The 24,571-nt window shown below is 48.0% G+C and overlaps 1 protein-coding gene across 2 annotated transcripts in view; it reads left to right on the top strand.

The window, feature by feature from the left end:
- Window positions 1–20,961, top strand: part of Cacng7 (calcium voltage-gated channel auxiliary subunit gamma 7) — a 39,403-nt gene extending 18,442 nt beyond the window's left edge. For both annotated transcript variants that reach the window (XM_045133228.1, XM_004671572.2), the window contains exons 5-6: window positions 19,258–19,403; window positions 19,882–20,961. In XM_045133228.1, the coding sequence (XP_044989163.1) occupies window positions 19,258–19,403; window positions 19,882–20,139 (404 nt within the window). In that variant the 3' untranslated portion in view covers window positions 20,140–20,961. The remainder of the gene's footprint in view (window positions 1–19,257; window positions 19,404–19,881) is intronic.
- Window positions 20,962–24,571: the final 3,610 nt, after the last annotated feature.

Here is a 24,571-nt window from a genome sequence, read left to right as displayed (position 1 = left end):
TACCTAGTACATCACCCCTTAAAAATTACTTATTTATTCACAGCTGCACAGATGGCTCAGTGGTTAAGTCACTTGCCTGCAAAGCATAATACCTAGGTTCAGTTCTCCAGTTTGTTTGCAGAGGCCTTGGCATGCCTATTCTTTCTCTCTCTGCTTGAAAATAAATATTTTATTTTACTCTTTTTATGAGAGAGCGAGTGAGAAAGAGAGAGAATTGGCATGACAGGGCCTCCAGCCACTGCAATTGAACTCCATATGTGTGTGCCACCTTGTGTACATGTGTGACCTTGGACATGCATCAGCACCTTGTGCATCTGACTTATGTGGGATCTGGGGAGCTGAACATGGGTCCTTAGGCTTCACAGGCAAGTGCATTTAGCTGCTAAGCTATCTCTTTAGCCCCAAATACTTTAAAAATTATTTATGTGTGTACATGCCCTGGAGTGCATGTGGAGGTCAGGGGACCACCTTAAGATGTCTGTACTCTTCTTGGCACAGGGTGTTTTGCCACTGTAAACAAATGCCAGTCTAGCTGGCCTTTGCGCTTCCGATGCTCCTGGCTCTGACTTCCATTGTCATAGACACATTGGAATCACAGTGCCGCTTTCAGTGTTGAACATGGGTCATCAAGCAAACACCTTTAACTGCTGCCCACTGATTGAGGTAGGATCTCGCTGTAGCCCAAGCTGACCTGGAATTCACTATGTAGTTTCAGGCTGGCCTTAAACTTCCAGTGATCCTCCAACCTCTGCCTCCTGAGTGCTGGGATAAAAGGAGTATGCCACCACACTTGGCTCAGCAGGGACTTTTCAAACATTCTCACACTTGTGTCTGCAGATGAGTTCTGGCTATGAAAGACAAACTGGGTGTTTGTAGAATGGAGGAATGTACAGAGGATGAGTGTAAGCTCAGGAATTCTAGGCAAAGGGAAGATGCATGGACCTGCCACAAGCTGGAGGTTCCAGGAGCAACCTTGGAGGGCTTCCAGAGGAGGTGCCTCCAAGTGAATGCAGAGGGGACGTGTTAAGTGAAGGAACTTAGCCAGCCCGTGCAGCTGTCCGTGGTGCTGAAGTGAGCTTGTTCTGAAGCCAGGTTGATTGTGTTCAGTTTGGGATTTCAAGGTAATTCTTTTTTTTTTTTTTATTTATTTGAGAGCGACAGACACAGAGAGAAAGACAGATAGAGGGAGAGAGAGAGAATGGGTGCGCCAGGGCTTCCAGCCACTGCAAACGAACTCCAGAGGCGTGCGCCCCCTTGTGCATCTGGCTAACGTGGGACCTGGGGAACCGAGCCTCGAACCGGGGTCCTTAGGCTTCACAGGCAAGCGCTTAACTGCTAAGCCATCTCTCCAGCCCTCAAGGTAATTCTTGCCTACCCCGAGCTAAGAATTACAGTGCAGATGTGCAAGAAGGAGCTGGAAGGTAGTATGACAGATGCATTGAAGAGTTTTAAAATTATTATTTATTTGTAAACGGAGAGAGAGAGAGAGAGGGAGGGAGAGGGAGAAAGGGCACACCAGGTCCTCCAGCCACTGTAAACAAACTCCACATGCATGAGTCACTTTGTGCATTTGGCTTTATGTGGACACTGGGGAATTGAACCTGGGTCATTAGGTTCTTCAGGCAAGCACCTTAACTGCTGAGCCATCTCACCAGCCCTGCATTGTAGATTTTCAAAGGTAGAATTGGGGAGAAAAACAACACGGTATTTATGAGAATGAGAAGTACTGTGAGTGGCCAGGAGGAACAAAGACTGATTTACTAGCTATGACTTGCTGCGGTTGTTACGCCAGCTGATGGGAAGCATGGGTCAGAAAGGCAGCAAGTCAAAGGTCTATTTGGTCTACAGAGTATGTTAAGGCTATCTTGGTCCACTCAGCAAGAACCTGTCTCACAAGAACTAACACACAATGTTAAAAGAGAGTTGGGGGTTTAATTCAGTCATAGGGCACTTGCTTAGGATCCAGCCGTGAGGGGGTTGTGGATCTAAGTACAATGAGGGACTGCCTAGACCTATCTTTTTTTTTTCTTTTTTTTAAAAAAATTTTTTTTATTTACTTATTTGAGAGCGACAGACACAGAGAGAAAGACAGATAGAGGGAGAGAGAGAATGGGAGCACCAGGGCTTCCAGCCTCTGCAAACGAACTCCAGACGCGTGCGCCCCCTTGTGCATCTGGCTAACGTGGGTCCTGGGGAACCGAACCTCGAACCAGGGTCCTTAGGCTTCATAGGCAAGCGCTTAACCGCTAAGCCATCTCTCCAGCCCCCTAGACCTATCTTTGAGGAGCTGGAGATGTGCGTTAAGAGGCTGAGCACCTCCCTAGATAAAGAGTAAAATAGTTGGTACATTGCTCAGCAGTGGAGTGCCTGCCTAGAATTCACCCTTGAGGAACTGGCAGAGCTGGGGGTGAGGCTTAAATATAGAGCTCCTGCTTAGAACTCACAGTGAGGGGCTAGGGAAAGCTCTTGTCTAGAATCCACAGCGAGGGGCTTGGGGGAGAAGGGCTGGCTTAGCTGGAGACCTCCCTCCTAGAATTCACCAGTGAGGGGCTGGGGGCGTGGCTCAGCAGTAGAGCACTTATCTAGAACCCACAGTGAGGGGCTGGGGGCGTGGATCAGAGGTAGAGCTCCTGCCTAGAATCCACAGTGAGGGGCTGGGGCGTGGCTCAGAGGTAGAGCATGTTTAGAATCCACGGTGAGGGGTTGGACATGTGGCTCATCAGTAGAGTGCTTCTTAGCCCGCAGAAGGTCCAAGGCTTTATCCCCAGTACTGTGTTGTGTGTGGGGAGATTGTAGAACAGCTAATGAGGTTCTGCAGAAGTTCCATATGCATAGCAAGTACATTCATCCACTCAATAGCATCTGTTATGTTATGTGCTAGATACTCTTAGATTTTATTTTGGCTTACCATTTGAAAATAAATTGTACAGCTAGGAGTGGAGGTGCACACTTGTAATGCCAGAATACTCAGGAGGCTGAGGCAAGAGGATTACATGTTGGAAGCCATCCTGGACTACAGAGTGAGAACCTGTCTTCAAAACTGGGAGGGGGAAAGAATGAACATAAGTTGTGGATAATGTGTAGTTCATCTATTTAAAACAGTTACAGCCAGGTGTGATGGCACACGCCTTTAATCCTAGCACTTGGGAGGCTGAGGTAGGAGGAGTGACATGAATTGGAATCTAGCCTGGACTACAGACTGAAGTTCAGGTCAGCCTGAGGTAGAGTGAGACCTTGCCACAAAAAGCAAATAACAACAACAACAAAAATATTAGGTGTGGTGGTTCATGCCTGTTATCCCCACACTCGGGAATTTGAGAGGAGGAAGGAAGGAAAAAAAGGATGGAAGAAAAGAAAGAAAGAAAGAAAAAATATTAAGGCTTGAGGAGGTAGCTCAGTAGAGCACACCTGTCTAAAGTGCATGGGGCTCTGAGTTCAGTGTCATTGCCAAAACTGCAAAAAGGAAAAAAGGCTAGAGAGATGGCTCCGTGCTTAAAGGAGCCGTCTCGCAAAGCCTAATGACCTTTGTCTCTGTTGCAGTCAGGTCCGCATTGCTGGTAGAAATCACCCAGCCAAGAGCAGCTTGTGGGAAAAAGAGGTCTATTTTGGCTTACAGGCTCGAGGGGAAGCTCCACGATGGCAGGGGAAATGATGGCATGAGCAGAAGGTGGACATCACCCCCTGGCCAACATAAGGTGGACAACAGCAACGGGAGAGCGCGCCAAACACTGGCATGGGGAAACTGGCTATAACACCCATAAGCCCGCCCCCAACAATACGCCTCCTCCAGGAGGCGTTAATTCCCAAATCTCCATTAGCTGGGAACCTAGCATTCGGGACACCTAAGTTTATGGGGGTCACCTGAATCAAACCACCACAGTCTCTGTCTCAGATTGTGTGTGTGAAAAGACAAAAGCCAAGACACTTAGCTGTCCCTTCAGAGCCAGAACTCAGTGCAGCCTCATGCATTGCGCGTTGTTGATCAGTCAGTCTAGATTTATTCTGCCACCATGTTTCTCTTCTACAACATTGACTTCTAAAATACATTTCATTCTGGGAATATAGACAGAATAGTATAAGGAAATCCCATGCACCCTTCACTTGGTTCCAACAATTACCAGCATATGGCAGATCTTTTTTTAGTCCCAACACTGCCATGTCCCCTTTCTGTACTTCGCTGCCTTATTTTAAAGCCAGCCTCAGACATCATCAACTCATTTTGTCCACGAGTATTTTAGTATATCCCTGAGTTAGAAGTACTCTTTTATTTACTATAGCCATGATGGCATGTCCCAGCCTAAACAGAAACGGATAATTACTCAATATTATCTAATATCTACTTACTCTTTATTCCTCCTTACTGGTCTCATGAATGCCTTTTTACTGTCAATTAACTGCAAATCAGGATGTGAGTTACATGTGGGCACTGTTCATAGATCTCTGAAGCCTGTTTTAATCTTAGACAGTCTCTCTCTCTCTCTCTTTTTTTTGTAATTCTATTTTATTTGTGTGTGTGAGAGGGAGAGAGGCAGGCAGATAGAAAGAGAGAGATCCCAGCACTTGGGAGGCAGAGGTAGGAGGATTATCGTGAGTTCAAGCCACCCCGAGACTACATAGTTAATTCCAGGTCAGCCCGAGCCAGAGTGAGACCCTACCTTGAAAAACCAAATAAATAAATAAATAGAGAAAGGAAGGAAGGAAGAAAGGAAGGAAGGAAGAAAGGAAGGGAGGGAGGGAGGGAGGGAGGGAGAATTCCAGGGTCCCAGCCACTGCAAATGAACTTCAGACACCTAGATTACATTAGACACGTGTGCCAACTTATATATCTGGTATTATGTGGGTACTGGGGAATTGAATCCAATCCTTAAGCATTGCAGACAATCACCTTAATCACTGAGTCATCTCTCCAGCCCTTTCTTTTCTTCTTCTTCCTGTTTTTTTTTTTTTTTCTTATCATTTATATTAGGGAGAAACCTGGCCATGTGTAGTATTGAGTACCCATATTCTAGAGTATTCTAATCATATTTCCATGCTATAGTTTAATTCTTCCATCCATCTTTGTAAAGTAAGACCTAGGAGAAGCTTGGACAGATATGTGATACTTTTATTAGTATTACTATTGGCAGAAGCACTTCAACCCAGGTGTGGTGGCACATGCCTTTAATCTCAGCACTTGGGAGGCAGAGGTAGGAGATTCACGATGAGTTTGAGGCCACCCTTAGGCTACATAGTGAATTCCAGGTCTCCCTGGGCTAGAGTGAGACTCTGCCTTGAAAAACAAACAAACAAACAAACAAAAGCACTTCATAAAGCCAGGCACTGTAGTACATGCTTGTAATCCCAGAATTTGGGAAGTAGAGGCAGGAGGATCAGGAGTTCAAGGCTATCCTCAGCTACCTAGTGAGTTTGAGGTCACCTAGACTACATTAGAGCTCATCTCAAAAAACAGCCTGAGCTGGAGAGATGACTTAGTGGCTAAGGCACTTGCCTGCAAAGCCTAAGGACCCAGGTTCAATTCCCCAGAACCCATGAAAGCCAGATGCATATGGTGGCACATGGATCTGGAGTCCATTTATAGGGGCTAGAGGCTTTGGAACAGCCATTCTTTCTCTCTCATAAATAAATAAGTAAATATTTAAAAAACAAACAGGCTGGAGAGATGGCTTACCAGTTAAGGTGCTTGCCTGGGAAGCCAAAGGACCTAGGTCTTAGTAAGCCAAATGCACAAAGTGGCGTGTGCATCTGGAGTTTGTTTGCAGTGGCTGGCGGCCCTGGTGTGTATCTCTCTCTCTCTCAAATAAAAAATAAATAAACCAAAGCAAAATAAACAAAAGACTGAACACATCCTGGGTTGCTGGGTGGTGTTACTTAGGTCCTACTGGGTTACATCAGGAGACAAAATGTCCCTGGGCATCTCTTCCTTTGAGCTGTAAAGATGTTTTCAGATTGACCCATCCACAGTCCACTGAAGGCTCTAGACTGTCCCCCCACCCTGCATCTGTCTATTTCTGCATTTAGTTCATCCCTCTTTCCTTTTATTTTCCGTGACTTGGCAGTTATATCTAGACTTGAGGCTGAAGAGCATTCACATTAGACATGGTTGGCAAGAAAAGGCAGAGGTGCTGTGACTTTCCGTGTTCACTGTGTTAAGTCTTCCTGGAGGGAATGAACAAATACCTCCTCCCCTCGGATGGGGCACCCATGACAGACCAAAGTGACAGTTGCCCCCGCGTCTAACTTGATGAACAGATGAGGCTGTTGAACTTACAGGCGTGTGGGGGATTCTACAGATAGCCGTGCTGCAGTTACCTTCCTGTTGGCTGGGACCAAGCACCCGGCTCGAAGCAGCTGGTGGGAGGAGAGGATTGATCTTGCTTACGGTAGTGGGGGAAGCTCTGTGATGGCAGGAGAAAACGGTAGATCAGATTCTGGGCGTCACCTCTGCCACAGCAGGGGGAAAACAGCAGCAGGAGAGCGAGCCACGCGAACGCTAGGACCAGGCCTGTGAGCCTCAGGGTCCACCTCCAGGGACACACCTCCTGCAGCAAGGTTTCATTCAGAACACATGCGTTTATGGAGGAAATCTGATGCAAACCATCACAAGCCGTGTCGCCAAAAGTCTCAGCTGAACCTGGATGACAAATTCTCCATGGCTGCATAGATGGAGTTCCCAGTTCAGTTACTTTCTGAGACCCTGTGCAGCTGGGGCAGGATTCCATGCAGCGGGCTGATGTGTGCACAGGAAGGAAGGAGTGTCTGGGATCTCATCAGACCCTCCCCCAGGCCTCGTTCAGTGCTGGAACATCATCAACAAGTCTTGTTTTGTGTCAGTGGCAGACATCTTGAAGGCCTCATGCGGGTCATCACACTGCTCCTATTAAGATGATGGCTGTTACACTCTGAAGTCAGTGTTGCACAACAGAAGTCAGTACACTCTCAGAATGTCCAGCCTGCAGAGGGAGGAGAGCTCTTGGTACAGGTGACAGCCACTAAGATCTCTGGGAATGATGAACAAACAAATAGTGTGCAATGTGGCATGCTGACGTATTAAGGGGGGGGGAGGGGAGGATCCTGTTTGAGGCTATTTGTTATTTTAAAATATTAAAAATATATTTTGTGCTGGAGAGATGGCTTAGCGGTTAAGCGCTTGCCTGTGAAGCCTAAGGACCCCGGTTCGAGGCTCGGTTCCCCAGGTCCCACGTTAGCCAGATGCACAAGGGGGCGCACGCGTCTGGAGTTCGTTTGCAGAGGCTGGAAGCCCTGGCGCACCCATTCTCTCTCTCTCTCTCTTATCTGTCTTTCTCTCTGTGTCTGTCGCTCTCAAATAAATAAATAAATTTAAAAAAATTTAAAAAAATATATATTTTATTTTAGGCTGGCATGGTGGTGCACACCTTTAATCCCAACACTCAGGAGGCAAAGGTAGGATGATTGCTATGAGTTTGAGGACATGCTGGGACTACATAGTGAATTCCAGGTCAGCCTGGGCTACAGTGAAGCCGTACCTCAAAACAACAACAACAAAATTAGAGCCAGGCGTGGTGGCACATGCCTTTAATCTCAGCATTCTGGAGGCAGAGGTAGGAGGATCACTGTGGGTTCAAGGGCAGCTTGAGACAGCAGTGTGAGTTCCAGGTCAGCCTGGGCTATAGTGAGACTCAACCTTGAAAAACCAAAACAATTTTACTTATTTGCAAGCAGAGAGAGACAGAGAGAAAGAGACAGAGAGTGGATGCCAATGCAAATGAACTCCAGGTACATGCACCACTTTGTGCAACTGGTTTTACATGGGTACCAGGGAATTGAACTGTTATTAGGTTTTGTAGGCAAGTGCCTTGACTACTGAGCCATCTCTCCAACCCCTACTTTTAAACATTTTATTTATTTGCATGTAGAGAGAGAGACAGAAAAGAGTGAGCAAGAGAGAGAATGGGTGCACCAGGACCTCTAGCTACTATAAACAAACTCCAGATGCATGTGCTACTTTGGGCACCTGGCCCCATGTAGGTACTGGGGAATGGAACCTAGCTGAGGCTTTGCAGGCAGTCACTTTAGCCACTGAGCCATCTCTCCAGCCCAAGGCTATTCATTAAAAAAAAAACACTTTAAAATTTGTTTTCATTTATTTATTTATTTAGTTTTAGTTTTTTGAGGTAGGGTTTCACTCTAGCTCAGGTTGACCTGGGATTCACTACGTATTTTCCATGCTCCACAACACCCGGCTTGAAATTTGTTTTTAAAGCCAGGAGTGGTGGTGTACACCTTTAATCCCAGTACTCGGGAGGCAGAGGTAGGAGGATCATTGGTAGTTTTAGGCCACCCTGATACTACATAGTGAATTCCAGGTCAGCCTGGATTAGAGTGAGACCTACCTAGGAAAACCAAAACCAAAAAACTAAAAATTTTGTTTTTATTTATTTGAAAAGAGAGAGAGAAAGAGAGAATGGGCACTCTAGGGCCTCTAGCCACTGCAAATGAACTCCAGAATTATATGCTACCTTGTGCATCTGGCTTACAATGGTACTGGGGAATTGAACCTAGATCCTTAGGGTTTTTTTTTTTTTTTCAAGGTAGGGTCTCACTGTAGCTCAGGCTGGCCTGGAATTCACTATATAATCTTTGGGTGGCCTTGAACTCTAAGCGATTATTCTACTTCTGCCTCCCAAGTGCTGGGACTGAAGGTGTGCACCCCCATGCCAGGCCCAACACCTTTTTTTTTTTTCCAGACAGGATCTTATTATGTATCTCTGGCTGGCCTTGAAACTCATGACAATCCTCTGAGTGATGGTGTTATGGGTATGAGCCTCTGTGCCTCACTCCTTCTTTCTTTATTCTTTTGCTTTAAAATTTATTTATTTATTTATGTGTGTGTGTGTGAGAGAGAGAGAGAGAGAGAGAGAGAGAGAGGCAGAAAGAGAATATGGGCACATATTCTAGGCCTCTAGCCACTGCAAATGAACTCCAGATACATGTACCGCCTTGTGTGTTTGATTTTACATGGGTATGTGGGGACTTGAACCCAGGTCCTTAGGCTTTGCAGGCAAGTACCTTAACTGCTGAGCCATCTGTCCAGTTCCTTACTTTTTTTTTTTTTTTTTTTTGGTTCCCAGCCTCTATGATTCCCTCTTTTGCTGCACCAGGCTTTCCTGTAGCTCGGTAGGCAGCACAGTCCTTTCCACGCCCTTCCTTCAGCTCAGCGGTCTTTCTGTGAGGTTGTCCCCAGCGCGGTTGCGGTTGCTCCATAGTTCTCACAGTCTCTCTCCAGTGCCGCCAGTGGGCAGGCCAGCCTTCTCTCCTTGGATATGGACAATACTCAGAACAAAACAAGAAGGCCGAGGGAGACCTCTTCCATGCACAGGAATCCTTGAACTTCTTTTAACATAATATTTTATTTATTTGTAAGAAGAGAGGGAGGGAAAGAGAGAAAGATAGAGGGGCCTCTTGGCTGTGCGCATGAGCTCCAGACACATGTGCCGCTTGGTGCATCTGGCTTTTTTTATTTATTTATTTTTACTTTTTGGTTTCTTTTCTTTTCTTTTTTCCAAATTTTTTTCTGTTAACAACTTCCATGATTATAAAAAATATCGCTTGGAGCTGGGCATGGTGGCGCATGCCTTTAATCCCAGGAGGCAGAGGTAAAAGGATCGCAGAGTTTGATGCCACCCTGAGACTACATAGTGAATTCCAGGTCAGCCTGAGCCAGAGTGAGACCCTACCTCGAAAAACAAACAAACAAACAAACAAAACAATCAAAAATAATCCCCTTTGAAACTCCATTCTCCATCATATCTCCTCCCCCTCTCAATCAGTCTCTTATTTTTTTTTTTTTTGTTTATTTTTACTTATTTGAGAGCAACCAGGGCAACAGAGAGAGAGAAAGAGGCAGAGAGCGAGAGAGAGAATGGGCACACCAGAGCCTCCAGCCACTGCAAACGAACTCCAGACACGTGCGCCCCTTGTGCATCTAGCTAATGTGGGTCCTGGGGAATCGAGCCTTGAACTGGGGTCCTTAGGCTTCACTGGCAAGCACTTAACCACAAAGCCATCTCTCCAGCCCCAGTCCCTCTTATTTTGATGTCATGATGTTTCCCTCCTATTATGATGGTCTTATGTAGGTAGTGTCAGGCACTGTGAGGTCATGGAGATCCAGACCATTTTGTGTCTGGAGGAGCACATTTTGTGGAGTCCTACCCTTCCTTTGGCTCTTACATTCTTTCTGCCACCTCTTCTGCAATGGACTCTGAGCCTTGGAAGGTGTGATAGACATATTGCAGTACTAAGCACTTTGGTCACTTCTTTCCAGCACCATGATGCCTTCTGAGTCATCCTAAGGTCACTGACATCTAAAAAGAGAAGGTTCTCTACCAAAAGTGAGAGTAGCATTAATATATGGGTATGAACATTAAGAGAAGTGCTTACTGGGCAGTTTGATAAGCATAGTATATACTTTTAGCCAGACAGCAGCAGACATTACACCCTTAGGGCTCATGACTACCCCTGTTTTAAGTTTTCAGTATCAGGGATGTATTCCCTCCCATGGAGTGGGCCTCCAGTCCAGTTAGAATTTTTTGGTCTTTTTGAGGTAGGGTTTCACTGTAGCACAGGCTGACCTGGAATTCACTATGTAGTCTCAGGGTGGCCTCGAACTCATGGTGATTCTCCTACTTCTGCCTCCTGAGCGCTGGGGTTAAAGGTATGTGCACCACCGTGCCCGGCTGTGCATCTGGTTTTATGTGGGTCCTGGAGGTTTGAACCTGGTCCAGCAGGCTTTTCAAGCGGGCACTTTATTATTTTTTAATTTAATTCTTTATGAGAGAGAAGTTGAGAGACAGAAAGAGAGAAAGGTGGAGGCAGGACAGAACTGGCAGGCCAGGGCCTCCAGTCAATGCAATCAAACTCCAGATGTGTGCGCCATACTGTGTGCACGTGCGACCTTGCACGCTTGCGTCACCTTGTGCGTCTGGCCTATGTGGGACCTAGAGGGTCAAACAAGATCTCTCACCAAGGCTGACCTGGAATTCACTATGTAGTCTCAGGGTGGCCTTGAACTCACAGCGATCCTTCAACCTCTGCCTCCCAATCCTCCTACCTCTGCCTCCTGAGTGCTGGGATTAAAGGTGTGTGCCACCACGCCCAGCCACTCATTTCTCTTTTCAGCACCCCTGTCTCTGTACCTTTGCTGGGTCTTTGAACTTTCCCTTTAGCAGACATGCGCTTGGAGCACTTCTTAGCAACTCAAGGAGTGTGTGAGCTGAAGTCGTTGCGTACTTTGTGTGCAGCTTGTGAGTTTGCTCAGGGCATACACAGACGGCCCTGATGTCTCTCAGATTCTAAGGATCTGGTCTGCCCGTGTTTGGTTATGTTCCCAGAGTGGCCTCACATGCCTCGCAATCTCGGAGGAGTCCTGTGTATTGTACTTCTCCCTTCTTCTTTTATATAGTTCCATTACTTTCTTTCCTTTAATCTTTTATGTTGATGTTTTTTTGAAGAGGGCCACCAGCTGTTTTGCAGGCTTCCCCACAATGTCCTCATCAGTGGATTCAGGTTATGCATTCTCAGCAGGAAGGAGGCAGTGGCTTGGTTGCCTCCTCCTTTACACACACACACACAGACACACACAGACACACACAGACACACACACAGACACACACACAGACACACACACACACACACACACACACACACACACGGCTTCACTCTGTCGCCCCAATTATCAGGGATGCAAGCCTCCATCACTTGCTTAAGGTGGTACCTGATATGTATATTTTAAACAATGATGCCATTAAAAGGTTTATTCATTAATTTATATTTGTTGTTATTATTATTTTGAGGTAGAGTTTCACCCGGTAGAGCTCCAGGCTGACCTGGAACTCACTCTGTAGCCCCAGGCTGGCTTCAAACTCTCACAGTGATCCTCCTACCCCTGCTTCCCTGGTGCTGGGATTAAAGGCATGTGCCCCTGGTTTTTTGTTTTCCATTTATTTATTTGTTTACAGGCTTGCTGTCTTCATGCCTGGCTTTGATTTTATCTTTTTTTTTTTTTAAATTTTTTTGAGGGAGGGTCTCCCTCTAGTCCAGGCTGACCTGGAATTCACTTTGTTGTCTCAGGCTGGCCTCGAACTCAGAGATCCTCCTACCTCTACCTCCTGAGTGAGTGCTGGGAATAAAGGTGTGCACCACCATGCCTGGCTGACTTTATCTTCTATTTTATGTTTGTTTATTTATTTGAAACCGTCAGGGAAAGGGAGGGGGGGATGGAGGGAGAGAATGAGTGCACCAGGGTCTCCAGCCGCCTCAGATGAACTCCAGACTCATGTACCACCTTGTGCATCTGGCTTATATGGGTCCTTTGGCTTTGCAGGCAAGTGCCTTAACTGCTAAGCCATCTCTCCGGCCTGATTTTATCTTTTGAATGCATAAAATATTAACATAATTCAGAACAGCAAAATTATGTACTTCTCATCTCTTTCTCGCTCTCACTTACTCCCTGTAGGCAATCAGCATCATTTGTTTGTCAGTGGTTTTCCTTCCAGTGTCTGCTTTGGCAGAAACAAGCCATGCACACGTATATACTGCTTTGGTTTTCAGTATTGGGGAAGTGAGCCCAAGGCTTCATGCATGCTAGGCAAAAGCAGTACCATGGAGCCATGCCTCTAGCTCCTCAGCGGGCATTCTCTACTGCCGTAGCCCCTGACAAGCTACCTCTTTAAAAGTAACCTCTACGCTTTTCTTTTCGATGTAGGGTCTCACTCTGGTCCAGGCTGACCTGAATTCACTATGTAGTCTCAGGGTGGCCTCCAACTCACGGTGATCCTCCTACCTCTGCCTCCAAGTGCTGGGATTAAAGGCATGGGCCACCACGCCTGGCTCAACCTCTACACTTTTATTTTTTTATTATTTTTTTTTTTTCTGTTTTCAAGGGAGGGTCTCACTCTTGTCCAGGCTGATCTGGAATTCACTTTGTAGTCTCAGGGTAGCCTCTTGATGTCATGGCGATCCTCCTACCTCTGCCTCCCAAGTGGATTAAAGGTGTGCACCACCATGCCCAGCTTTTTTTTTTTTTTTTTTTTTTTAGATAAGGTCTCACTATGTAGACCAGCAAGTCTTGAACTCCAGTTTCCCCAACAGCTGGGATGACTGGTGTGTAGCATCAAGCCTTGTTGTGTTCTTAGACACTCTTCTTTCAGGTTTAGAGAGAGAGAGAGAAAGAGAAAGAGAAAGAATGGCCATGCCTGGGCATCTAGCCACTGCAAAGGAACTCCAGACCCATGTGCATCTGGCTTGTGTGGGTACTGGGGAATGGAACTTGAGTCCTTAGGCTTTGCAGACAAGTGCCTTGACCACTGAGCCATCTCCCCAGGCTGCCTGCCTCCCTCCCTCCCTACCTTCTTTCCTTCCTTCTTCCCTCTCTCTGTCTCTCTCTTTTTTCTTTTTTTCCAAAAAATAGAAATAAAGAAAAAAGAGAGAGCCCCATTTCTGATTTTTTGATGCTTAATGTGGAATGGTATCATCAATTGTCTTCTGTATTTCTCTTTCTTAGTGAAGGATTCTCTCTCTCTCTCCTTCTCTTTCCCTCTCTCCTTTAAGCACGGAGACTCTAGAAAACCTTTTTTGTTGTGCATGCGTGTGTGGTGTGTGTGCAGATGCATACGTTCCATGTACACGCAGGAGAAGTCCAGAGCACAGTGTCAGGTGTCCTCCTCTACCCTCTGCCTCGTTCTTTCCTTGAGAGGTAGTTTCTCACTGAACCTTGGAGCTACTGTTTTCAGTCAGGGTGCATGACCCAAGAGCCCAGCGAGTCTCCTGTTTCTGCTTCCCACAGGACTGGAATTACAGGTCTTGTGGCCACATCAAGAGTTTTATGTGGGTGCTAAGAAATCAAACTCAAACCCTCATGCTTGTATGGCAAGTGCTGTTAGTCTCTTTGTAGGCTCTCCAGTCCCATAGAAATGATGTGGGTTTTTTTTTTTTTATGAGAGAGAGATGGAGAGAGACAGAGAGAAAGAGAATGGGTACACCAGGGCCTCCAGCCACTGCAAATGAATTCCAGATGCATGTGCCCCTTGTGCATCTGGCTTATGTGGGTCCTGGGGAATCAAACCGAGGTCCTTAGGCTTCCCAGGCAAATGTCTTAACCACTAGGCCATTTCCCCAGCCCAGAAACATTTTCCTTTGCTCCTTCCCTGCCCATCCGCCTCTACCCGAAAGCTCAGTTTGCTGTGATGGTCAGAGGAGGTCCTAGGCAACAAGAAAATACATGGCCATGACTGTGTGTCTAAAAAATGTTTATAGGTATGAAAATTTAGCTCATACACCTCAAACATTTGAGATATAAGTCACATAATACACAGTTCAAATAGTCCTGTGGTTTTAGTAGACTCAAGGCTGGGAAGAAATATTTTAGCTAATTTTTTTTTTTTTGGTTTTTCGAGATAGGGTGTCACCCTAGCCCAGGTTGACCTGAAACTCACTCTGTTGTCTCAGGGTGGCCTCGAACTCACAGTGATCTTCCTACCTCTGCCTCTTGAGTGCTGGGATTAAAGATGTGTGCCACCATGCCTGGCTAATTTCACATTTTTTTTGGAGGCAAGCCCAACAGACTGGATTTTTTGTTTATGAGAGAGAGAGAAAGAGAGAGAGAGAGAGAGAGAGAGAGAGAGAGAGAGAGAGAGAGAGAGAGAATTGGCATGCCAAGGCCTTCTGCCACTGTAATCAAACTCCAGATGCGTGTGCCACCTGGTGCACATGTGCGACCTAGCTCGTTTGCATCACTGTGTGCATCTGGCTTACATGGGATCTGTACAGCAGAGCATGGGTCCATAGGCTTCGCCGGCAAGTGCCTTAAACACTAAGCCAGGCTTAATTTTACGTTTTAATCACCCACCAAGAGAAATTTTACACTTTGTTTTTGAGTCATGGTCTTCTATATGTCTAGGTTAGCCTAGAACATGTAATTCTTCTACCTTAGAATCCCAGGTGCTGAGATTATAGGCATGTGCCACCATGCCCATCTTCCTTACTTAAAATAACTTTTTTTTTTTTTAATTTTAGAGAGAGAGAATTGGCATGTCAGGGCCCCAGCCACTGAAATCAGATGCCAGATGCTTCTGCCACCTAGTGGAAATATGCAACCTCACACTTGCATCACCTTTGTGTGTCTGGCTTATGTGGGATCTGGAGAGTCAAGCATGGGTCCCTAGGCGCCTTAACTGCTAAGCCATCTCTCCAGCCCTTCTTTACTTTTTCTTTTTTCGAGGTTGGGTTTCACTGTAGTCTAGGATGGCCTGGAATTCACTCTGAATTCTCAAGGTGGCCTCTAACTCACGGCGATACTCCTACCTCTGCCTCCCAAGTGCTGGAATTAAAGGCATGTGCCACCATGCCTGGCATACAATTTTAGAGATATTTTATCTGGGCTGTAGAGATAGTGCAGAAGATAAGGCGCTGCCTGCAAAGCCTAATGACCCGAGTTTGATTCCCCAGGACCCACATAACGTCAGATGTAAAAGGTGGCACATATGTCTAGAATTCCTTTGCAGTGGCTAGAGGCTCTGACATGCCTGTTCTCTGTCTCCTTCTCTTTCTGTGTAGCTGCCTCTTTCTCTCAAGTAAACAAATTTAAAAAGATGAAGTTAATATTTTATTTATTTGCAAGGAGAGAAAGAGAGGAAGAGAGAGAGAATGGGCATGCCAGGGCCTTCAGCCACTACAAATAAACTCCAGACACATGCACTACCTATTGCATCTGGCTTACATGGGTCCTGGGGAATTGAACCTGGGTCCTTTGGCTTAGCAGGCAAGCATGCACCTTAACCACTAGGCTATTTCTCCAGCCCTTATTTTTTTTTTCTCTCTTCAATTTTATTAATTAACAGCTTCCATGATTGTAAACAATATCCCATGATAATGCCCTCCCTCCCCCCACTTTCCCTTTGAAACTCCATTCTCCATCATATCCCCTCCCCATCTCAATCCGTCTCTTTTATTTTGATGTCATGATCTTTTCCTCCTGTTATGATTGTGTAGGTAGTGACAGATACTGTGAGGTCATGGATATCCAGGCCATTTTGTGTCTGGAGGGAGCACGTTGTAAGGAGTCTTACCCTTCCTTTGGCTCTTACATTCTTTCTGCCCCCTCTTCCACAATGGACCCTGAGCCTTGGAAGGTGTGATAGAGATATTGCAGTGCTGAGCACTCCTGTCACTTCTTCCCAGCACCATGATGCCTTCTGAGTCATCCCAAGGTCACTGCTATCTGAAAAGAGAAGGTTCTCTACCAAAAGTGAGAATAGCATTAATATATAGGTATGAAAATTAAGAGGAGGGATTACTGGGCAGTTTGGTGAGCATAGTATATACATTTAGCCAGACATCAGCAGACGTTACACCCCTAGGGCTCATGACTACCCCTGTTTTAAGTTTTCAGTATCAGGGATGTATTCCCTTCCCATGGAGCAGGCCTCCAGTCCAATTAGAGGGCAGTTGGTTTCCACCATGACAGATGTGCCACTATTGCACCCATCTCCAACCTTTTTTTTTTTTTTTTTTGATGTAGGCTCTTGCTGAGGCCCAGGTTGACCTGGAATTCACTATGTAGTTTCAGGCTGGCCTCAGACTCACATCTACCCTCTTAACCTCAGCCTCCTGAGTGCTGGGATTAAAGGCATGTGTCACTATATCCCACAAATATTATTTTTCTTTTGGTTTATTTCCCAACCATTTAATTATGTTAAAGCCATTCTCAGCTCGTGGGCCTGGGAATAGGAAGTAAAATGTATTGGCTGTGGGCAGTGGAAGGCATTGGATTTCTCTCTGGTATGAAGGGCACACTGATGCTTCTTCATAGAATTCTGAGGGGAAGAGACTGGTGAGGACTGGTTAGATCGACTTTATGGCTCCCTTAAGTCATAGTTCTTGGCACAGTGCTATTTAGAGCCCAGTTCACCTGGTGTTCTCATGTCACACCCTCCATTTCCACCCATGCTCCTGTATTCCTCAAACCCTTAACTAGTGTTAAACATGTGTCTGTGACAAAGGATTGTGTGAGTTTTGAATAAGTTACTACCAGCGCCGAGAACAGCACTTGGCACAGGCAGAGACCTTCATGAGTGTCATAAAGAGCTGATGTTGCTGCTGCTGCTGCTGCTGCTGTTATTACCGACATGGCCCCAGATCTGACTTTATTTCCCTCCCCTCCATTGACTACCGGCCAACCTGGAGGTCAACCAGCCTCCAAATGATTTAAATTTAAATTTTATGTTTTAATTAAATTTAATTAATTAATTTATTTGCAAGCAGAGAGAGAGAGAGAGAGAGAGAGAGAATGGGCACACCAAGGCCTCCAGCCACTGCAAATGAACTCCAGGTGCATACACCCCCTTGTACATCTGGCCTATGTGGGTACTGGGGAATTGAACCTGGGTCCTCTGGCTTTGCAGGCAAGTGCCTCAACTACTAAGCCATCCCTCCAGCCTGCTTTCTTAAAATTTTTAAATTTTATTTACTTATCAATTTATTTGAGAGAGGCACAGAGAGAAGGGGGAAGGAGGGAGAGAATGGGCACACCAGGGCCTACAGCTGTTGTAAATGAACTCCAGATGCATGCGCTACTGCATGCATCTGGCTTACTTGGGTCCTGGGGAATCGAACCTGAGTCCTTTAGCAAGCACCTTAACCGCTAAGCCTACAAATGGTTTTCGAACATTGTGATGTGGCTTGCTGTATGGCCTCTGCTTCAGACCTTCCATGGTTCCGCAGTATCCTTGGTCTCTGTGCCCAGTTTTCTCAGCTTGGCATTCCAAGCTCACTCTGGCTTTGTCTCTAACTCTCTCTAACCTCGTTTCTGTGGCAGCTGGCCATGTTACAGCTACATAGATGGACCAGCTCAGGAATGAAGCTGCCTGTGCAAACCATCGCCCATACTCTTCCTTTTGCTGGGGGAGGGGTTTGGGGGTTAGGAAGCGTTGTGATCGGGTGCCCTTAACCTTCCCTGGGCCTCATCCTTTAGGACTTGGATGAAGGGAACTATATTCCTTTCCTAGGTGGCTTTGTATCTCATCTGGACTCCACAGAGCTCAGTGCAAAGTCCCTCCTAGCACGCACCACCTGGCAGGGGACTTCTGGACAGGGTCCTTGATCTTTCCCAGTCGCACTGTGAGGTCCTAGGTGGCAGATTTGGAGTGGGGTGCGGGGAAGTGACTTAGCAGATTCATCTCTGGGTTCTCTGTGCCCAACCACGGCCTGTCACAGAAGGTACTTCAAAGTTCCTAAGTTAAGCCCAGCCTGGAGGCACAGGCCTGTCAGCCCAGCTCCTCTGAGGTGCAAAGCTCATGTCCAAGCCTGCCTGGTTTACATAGCAAGGTCCAGGGCCAGCCTGGGACACGCTGTGAGACTCTATCTCAAAATAAAAAGAGGGCTGGGAGTGTCACTCAGCTCTAAAGCCCTTTCCTAAGCTTTCTAGGGGGTGTGACTCAGCAGCAGACTATTTGCCTGCTGTCTCACTGTGAGGGGCTGGGGGCGTGGCTCAGAAGTAGAGCTCCTGTCTAGAATCCACAGTGAGGGGCTGGGAGTGTGGCTCAGGGGTAGAGCACTTGTCTAGAGTCCAGAGTGAGGGGCTGGGAGAGTGGCTCAGAGGTAGAGCTCCTGTCTAGAATCCACAGTGAGGGGCTGGGGGCATGGCTCAGAGGTGGAGCTCCTGTCTAGAATCCACAGTGAGGGGCTGGGGGCGTGGCTCAGAGGTAGAGCTCCTGTCTAGGATCCACAGCGAGGGGCTGGGGGCGTGGCTCAGAGGTGGAGCTCCTGTCTAGAATCCACAGTGAGGGCTGGGGGCGTGGCTCAGAGGTAGAGTTCCTGTCTAGAATCCACAGTGAGGGCTGGGGGCGTGGCTCAGAGGTAGAGATCCTGTCTAGAATCCACAGTGAGGGGCTGGGGGCGTGGCTCAGAGGTAGAGATCCTGTCTAGAATCCACAGTGAGGGGCTGGGGGCGTGGCTCAGAGGTGGAGCTCCTGTCTAGAATGCACAGTGAGGGGCTGGGGCGTGGCTCAGGGGCAGAGCACTTGTCTTAGAATCCAATGAGTTAGAAATGGTTCAGCGGTAGTGTTCCTACAAAGGGTGCTAGAAGCCCTAGGTTTAATTCCCCCAGTGCTGAGGGGAAAAAAAAGTCAGTTCTAGACTTGGAGGGAGGGGGAAGGGATGCAGCGAGCTGAGCTGGCGCTGGAGTGCCCTTTCTTAAGCTATGGGCACCTCTCTTCCCCCCAGGCCTCTCCTTGGTAGTGGGTTTAGTTCTGTACATCTCCAGCATCAACGACGAGGTCATGAACAGACCTAGCAGCTCGGAGCAGTACTTTCATTATCGCTATGGCTGGTCCTTTGCCTTCGCTGCCTCCTCCTTCCTGCTCAAAGAGGTGATGACTGGGACCCTGACTCTGGACTTTGAAGTGAGGGAGGGTCTGGTTTCTGGGCCTCGGAGGAAAAGAAGGCTGGGGTGGGCCAGGCTCTGGGTTATGAGGGAGATGGGGACTATGGAACTAACCCTTGCTTGGTTCAGGTCGGATTCCTGGGTCTTGAGGGAGGGATAACCTGAGGTTTTGGAGGAAGGATGGAAGGCCTTGGTTCCTGGATTCTGGAACAGAAGAGAAGGCTGGGAGACTTTGAAGGGAAGGTCTGGGGCTCTGGTTCCTGGGGCCAGGGGAAAGAGGAGGCTGCGGGGGTAGGGTTCTGCATTCATGACGGGGAGGTGGAGCCTGGACAGGAACAGCCCCGGTGCTCCCACTTTTGGGATAGTGGAGGACGGTGGGGGCTGGGGACCCCTGAGTTCTTCTTCAGGTCTTGGGGGTCGGGGCAAGGGTCCCGAGGCCCGATCCCTGCGCTGTCTCGCCGCAGGGGGCCGGCGTGATGTCGGTGTACCTGTTCACGAAGCGCTACGCCGAGGAGGAGATGTACCGCCCCCACCCCGCCTTCTACCGCCCGCGTCTCAGCGACTGCTCCGACTACTCGGGCCAGTTTCTGCAGCCCGAGGCGTGGCGCCGGGGCCGCAGCCCGTCGGACATCTCCAGCGACGTCTCCATCCAGATGACGCAGAACTACCCTCCGGCCATCAAGTACCCCGACCACCTGCACATCTCCACCTCCCCGTGCTGAGGCCCGGCTCGCAGGCGCCCACCTCTTCCCTTGCCCCCTCGCGCTGCCCGGCCCCTTGGGGAGGAGGCACCCCCACCTCCTCTCTACGCCCCCCCCCCCCCCCCCATTTCCCGATCTCTCCTCTCCACTGGGCCCGTTCCCTCCAAGGCGACCCGGGCCCGCCCTTGCGCCGCCCCTCTCCCCGCGGAACCTGGCTCCGAGCGCCCTCCGTCCCGCGGAGTCTTGCACCCAGCTCCCCAGAGCCCCGCGACCTCCTGCCGCCTCTCAGGGGCGCTGGCATGGAGAGTGGGTTCAGCAGCCGCTGGGAATGCCCCTCACTGTTCTCTTTCCTCTTTGCTCCTGGCACAATTACCTCCTGGCCTGCCGGGGCCGCGGTGGTAGTGGACAGGGCCTGTTTGCTCTGTCCACAGCTCCGGGTCGGGATGTGCGAGCCGCGGGTCATGACAGGCTAACTTGGGCTTCCCCTTCCCTGATCCCCCCCTTCTCCCCCAGAGAGACCCCATTCTCTCTCATTGGCTGGGCTCTTTGCCCTCCTGAAGGTGACCTGCTTTCTCAGCTCCCCTGGGCTCTTCTTCCACCTCTGACCCTCCATCTGCACACCCGGAGCATCCAGCCCCTCACACCAAACAAGGATGGGGACCCAAAGGTGGAGGGAGCTCTCCCACGCTGTCTCCACGCCTGTGCCCGCTTCTCCCCCCTCGAGATCCTGTCGGGGGAGGGAGGAGCAGTAGCGGGGGTTGACGCCCCCCAAACCTCTGTCTTCCATTTTCTAGTACTCCTCCTCATTAACGTTCCTCTTCCCACCTCAGAATCCCCCCCCCCCGAAAAAAAACTGGCCTCTTTCAAGGGCCCGTCCACCCCCTTGGACAGATTGGGGGGGTGTCACCAGAAAAATCGCCCATCCCTCCCTTTTTAGGGGAGGAGGGGCGAGGTAGCACAGTGTTATACACGGAACCAGAAGGCCTCCGGGGTGGGGGGTGGGGGGCAGGGGGGGGACAAGGGGCTTTTAGTTTGCATCTTCGGGGGGAGGGGGAGGGGACCGCAGCAGTTAACCTGTCTTTATGCAACGATTTTTAATGAGGCTGGGAGAGGGAGGCTTTGGGGTCGGGGGAAAAAGGGTGGGGTGGGGGGGCCTGGCTCTGTTATTTACCGTGTATCATATGTAAATACCGACAGAAACTTCAATAAACTTTATTTCAAACACATCTCTGCCTTACTCAGAGGGAGGGCCTTACATACAAGGGGGCTTCTGACCCCAGTCTCTCTGCTTAGGGCTGACCTGCTTCGGAATGGCTGGGCATGGTGGTGCTGTCTTGTAGTCCCAGCACTGGGGAGGCAGCGACCGCGGGACTGTTGCAAGTTGGAGGCTGACCTGGCCTAACACAACAAGGCCCTTATTAAAAAAAAAAAAAAAAAAAGTGCAGTAGAATAAGGTTAGATTGGATTTTTGTGAAAGCTGCTGAATCATCATAATTTAAAAGAGCATTTTATAATTCAGCCAGTGCATGAAGGCAGTAAAAGACACAGGTCAAGGGCAAAAAAAAAAAAAAAAAAAAAAAAAAAAAAGGTACCTATTGGGCTGGAGAGATTCCTTAGTGGTTAAGGTGCTTGCCTGCTGAGCCTAAGGACCCAGGTTCAGTTCCTCAGTTCCCATGTAAGCCAGATGCACAAGGTGATGCATGAGTCTGGAGCTCATCTGCAATGGCTAGAGGCCCGGCCTCGCCCTTTCTTTCTCTCTTTCTTTTCCTTTTTCTTTCTCTCTCGCTCTCTCACAAATAAGTAAATAAAAATTTTAAAACTGCCTCTTTTTACTTGCCTTTCTTCTACATTTACCATTTCATTTGACTTTCCAAGTCCCAATATCTTTCCTGTGGAATTGACTGACCTCTGGGCCTATGCATCCAAAGAAGGAAAGATTCATCTGAGGTCACACAGCCATTTATGGAACCACATCTATCTAACCCCCCAATTTGAGCTTTCTCCCCTTGCCCCACAGAGAAGGGGGCTTTCCTGACCCTTGGCCCTGACACTCGGTCAAGAAATAACTGATTTCATTAGTTGCACTCCTACTATGAACCAGACAACTTCCTCTCTGAACATACTCACATTAGACCATCACAGTAGGCGAGTCTACAGGAATGACAGCTTTTTGCAGGTGAGGAGGTTCAAAAACTGTGTTGAAAGATATACAGTCTTGGGCTGGTGAGATGGCTCACTGGTTAAGCAAAGCCTAATGACTTTGGTTTGATTTCTCAGTACCCACCAAAAGCCAGATGCACAAAGTGGCACATGAATCTGGAATTCCTCTGCAACCCTAGAGATCCTGGTGTAACCATTCCCTCTCCCTCTCTCTGCTTGCAAATAAATAAAAAAATATATTTTCTAAAGAATGTAATCTTGTCCACCACACTGAAGGATGGAGAACAGTCTAGATGCCTGATAAATGTATTTTTGAGATTAATTTTGACGTACTGGAGACTGAACCCAAGGTGTCCAGTTTACAAGACTAACACAATATCACTGAGCCCCCACCCCTCACTGTGGATTCTAGACAAGTGTTCTACCCCTGAGCCATGCACCCAGCCCTCACTGTGGATTCTAGACAAGTGTTCTACCCCTGAGCCACGCACCCAGCCCCTCACTGTGGATTCTAGACAAGTGCTCTACCTCTGATCCACACCCCCAACCCCTCACTGTGGATTCTTAGGCTTCACAGGCAAGTATCTTAACCACTAAGCCATCTCTCCAGCCCCATCACTTTGATTCTACACAAATGCTCTACTGCTGAGCCATGCCCCCAGCCCCTCACTGGTGAATTCTAGGCAGGAGGTCTCCAGTTAAGCCAGCGCGACCCCCCCAGCTCCAAGTCCCTCACTGTGGATTCCAGACAAGTGCTCTACCCCTGAGCCACGCCCCCAGCCCTCACTGTGATTCTACACAAGTGCTCAACAGCTAGCTATGTCCCCAGCCCCTTAGTAGAAGATTTTAGGCAAGTATTCTACCACCTAAGGCACATCCCCGCAGCCCTGCCAAATTTATTCATGAAGCGTATTAGAAAGGAAGTTCTGTACAAGCCTCTTGTTCGTGTCTGGATTTAGCCTCCTGAGGGGCCAATAGGAATGACCTCTGCAACCACACCACACTGGTCACATGCACAGCCACACTGAGGATCATTTTACACTTGCATTGTATCCTCCTACCATCCCGTGAACTCCGCTTTCCAAGTAGCCCCATGTTGCGGATGAAAAAACTGAGGCTCAGGGAAGTGAGGTCATCCAGCTGGTAAGATGCAAGAGTCCACAACCAGACCTCTGTAGCCCCAGAGTCAAGTCTATTAGCTGCTACATTTCACTACAGATGTGATGCAAACTCATGCTGTGACCTTGAGCAAGTCTTTTAATCTCTGGGGCTTCAGTTTCCTTTTCTGTTAAAATAAAATACAATGGGGGGTGGGGGGGGGTTAGAATGATTCCAAATCCCTCTGGAGCAAGGAGGGTGGGCCGGTATGTTCTCAGGAAAGAATTCTTATTCAGCAGGGTAAGACTCCCCGAGGGAAATATTCTGAGTCATTTTCAATGATTCCAGGAATTTCTGAAGGTCATGCTTGAGATTCGCCATGGCAAATGCGTTCAGCCTCTTTGTTAAGACTAATTGATTCATAGTGGCTGCTTGGAGCACAGTATTAGAAGGATTCTAAACATTTACTCCGTGGGAAAGGATGGCCCCATCGATTGGTGCTGTCTGCCATGATGATCAATTGGTGCTGTCTGCTTTGCCTGCAGAATGCGGGGTGGTGATGTTAGTGCTGGATATTTGCTGACTTTATCTAGAATTTAACAACCTAAAATCCTGACGATCATGTTCTTTCAAGAAACTAAGTTAGAATGCTGGGTGTGGTGGTGCAGGCCTTTAATCCCAGCACTCAGGATACAGAGGTAAGAGGGTCACTGTGAGTTCGAGGCCACCCTGAGACTACATAGTGACTTCTAGGTCAGCTTGGGCTAGAGTGAGACTCTACCTCAAAAAAACTAAAACAAATAGACAAACAAACAACAACAAAAATAAATAGAGACTAAGTCTGGGGCTAGAGAGATGACTCAGTAGTTAAGGTGCTTGCCTGCAAAGCTTACTGACCCAGGTTTGATTCCCCAGTACCCATGTAAAGCCGCATGCAGAAAGTGGTGCATGCATCTGGAGTTCTTTTGCAGCTGCTGGAGGCCCTGGTGTGCCCATTCTCTCTCTGCTTGCAAGTAAATAAATAAATAAGAATATTTTAAAGAAACAAAAAACTAAGTCAGGGCTGGAAAGATTGCCCAGTGGTTAAGCCGCTTGCCTGTAAAGCCTAAGGACTCCAGTTTGAATTCCCAGTACCCACTTAAAACCAGTTGCACAAAGTGGCACCTGCATTTGGAGTCAATTTTCAGTGGCAAGA

Source organism: Jaculus jaculus, chromosome 14 (genome assembly GCF_020740685.1).
Source record: "Jaculus jaculus isolate mJacJac1 chromosome 14, mJacJac1.mat.Y.cur, whole genome shotgun sequence".
Classification (NCBI taxonomy): Eukaryota; Metazoa; Chordata; class Mammalia; order Rodentia; family Dipodidae; genus Jaculus; species Jaculus jaculus.
This window is presented reverse-complemented; position numbering and strand designations above follow the sequence as displayed.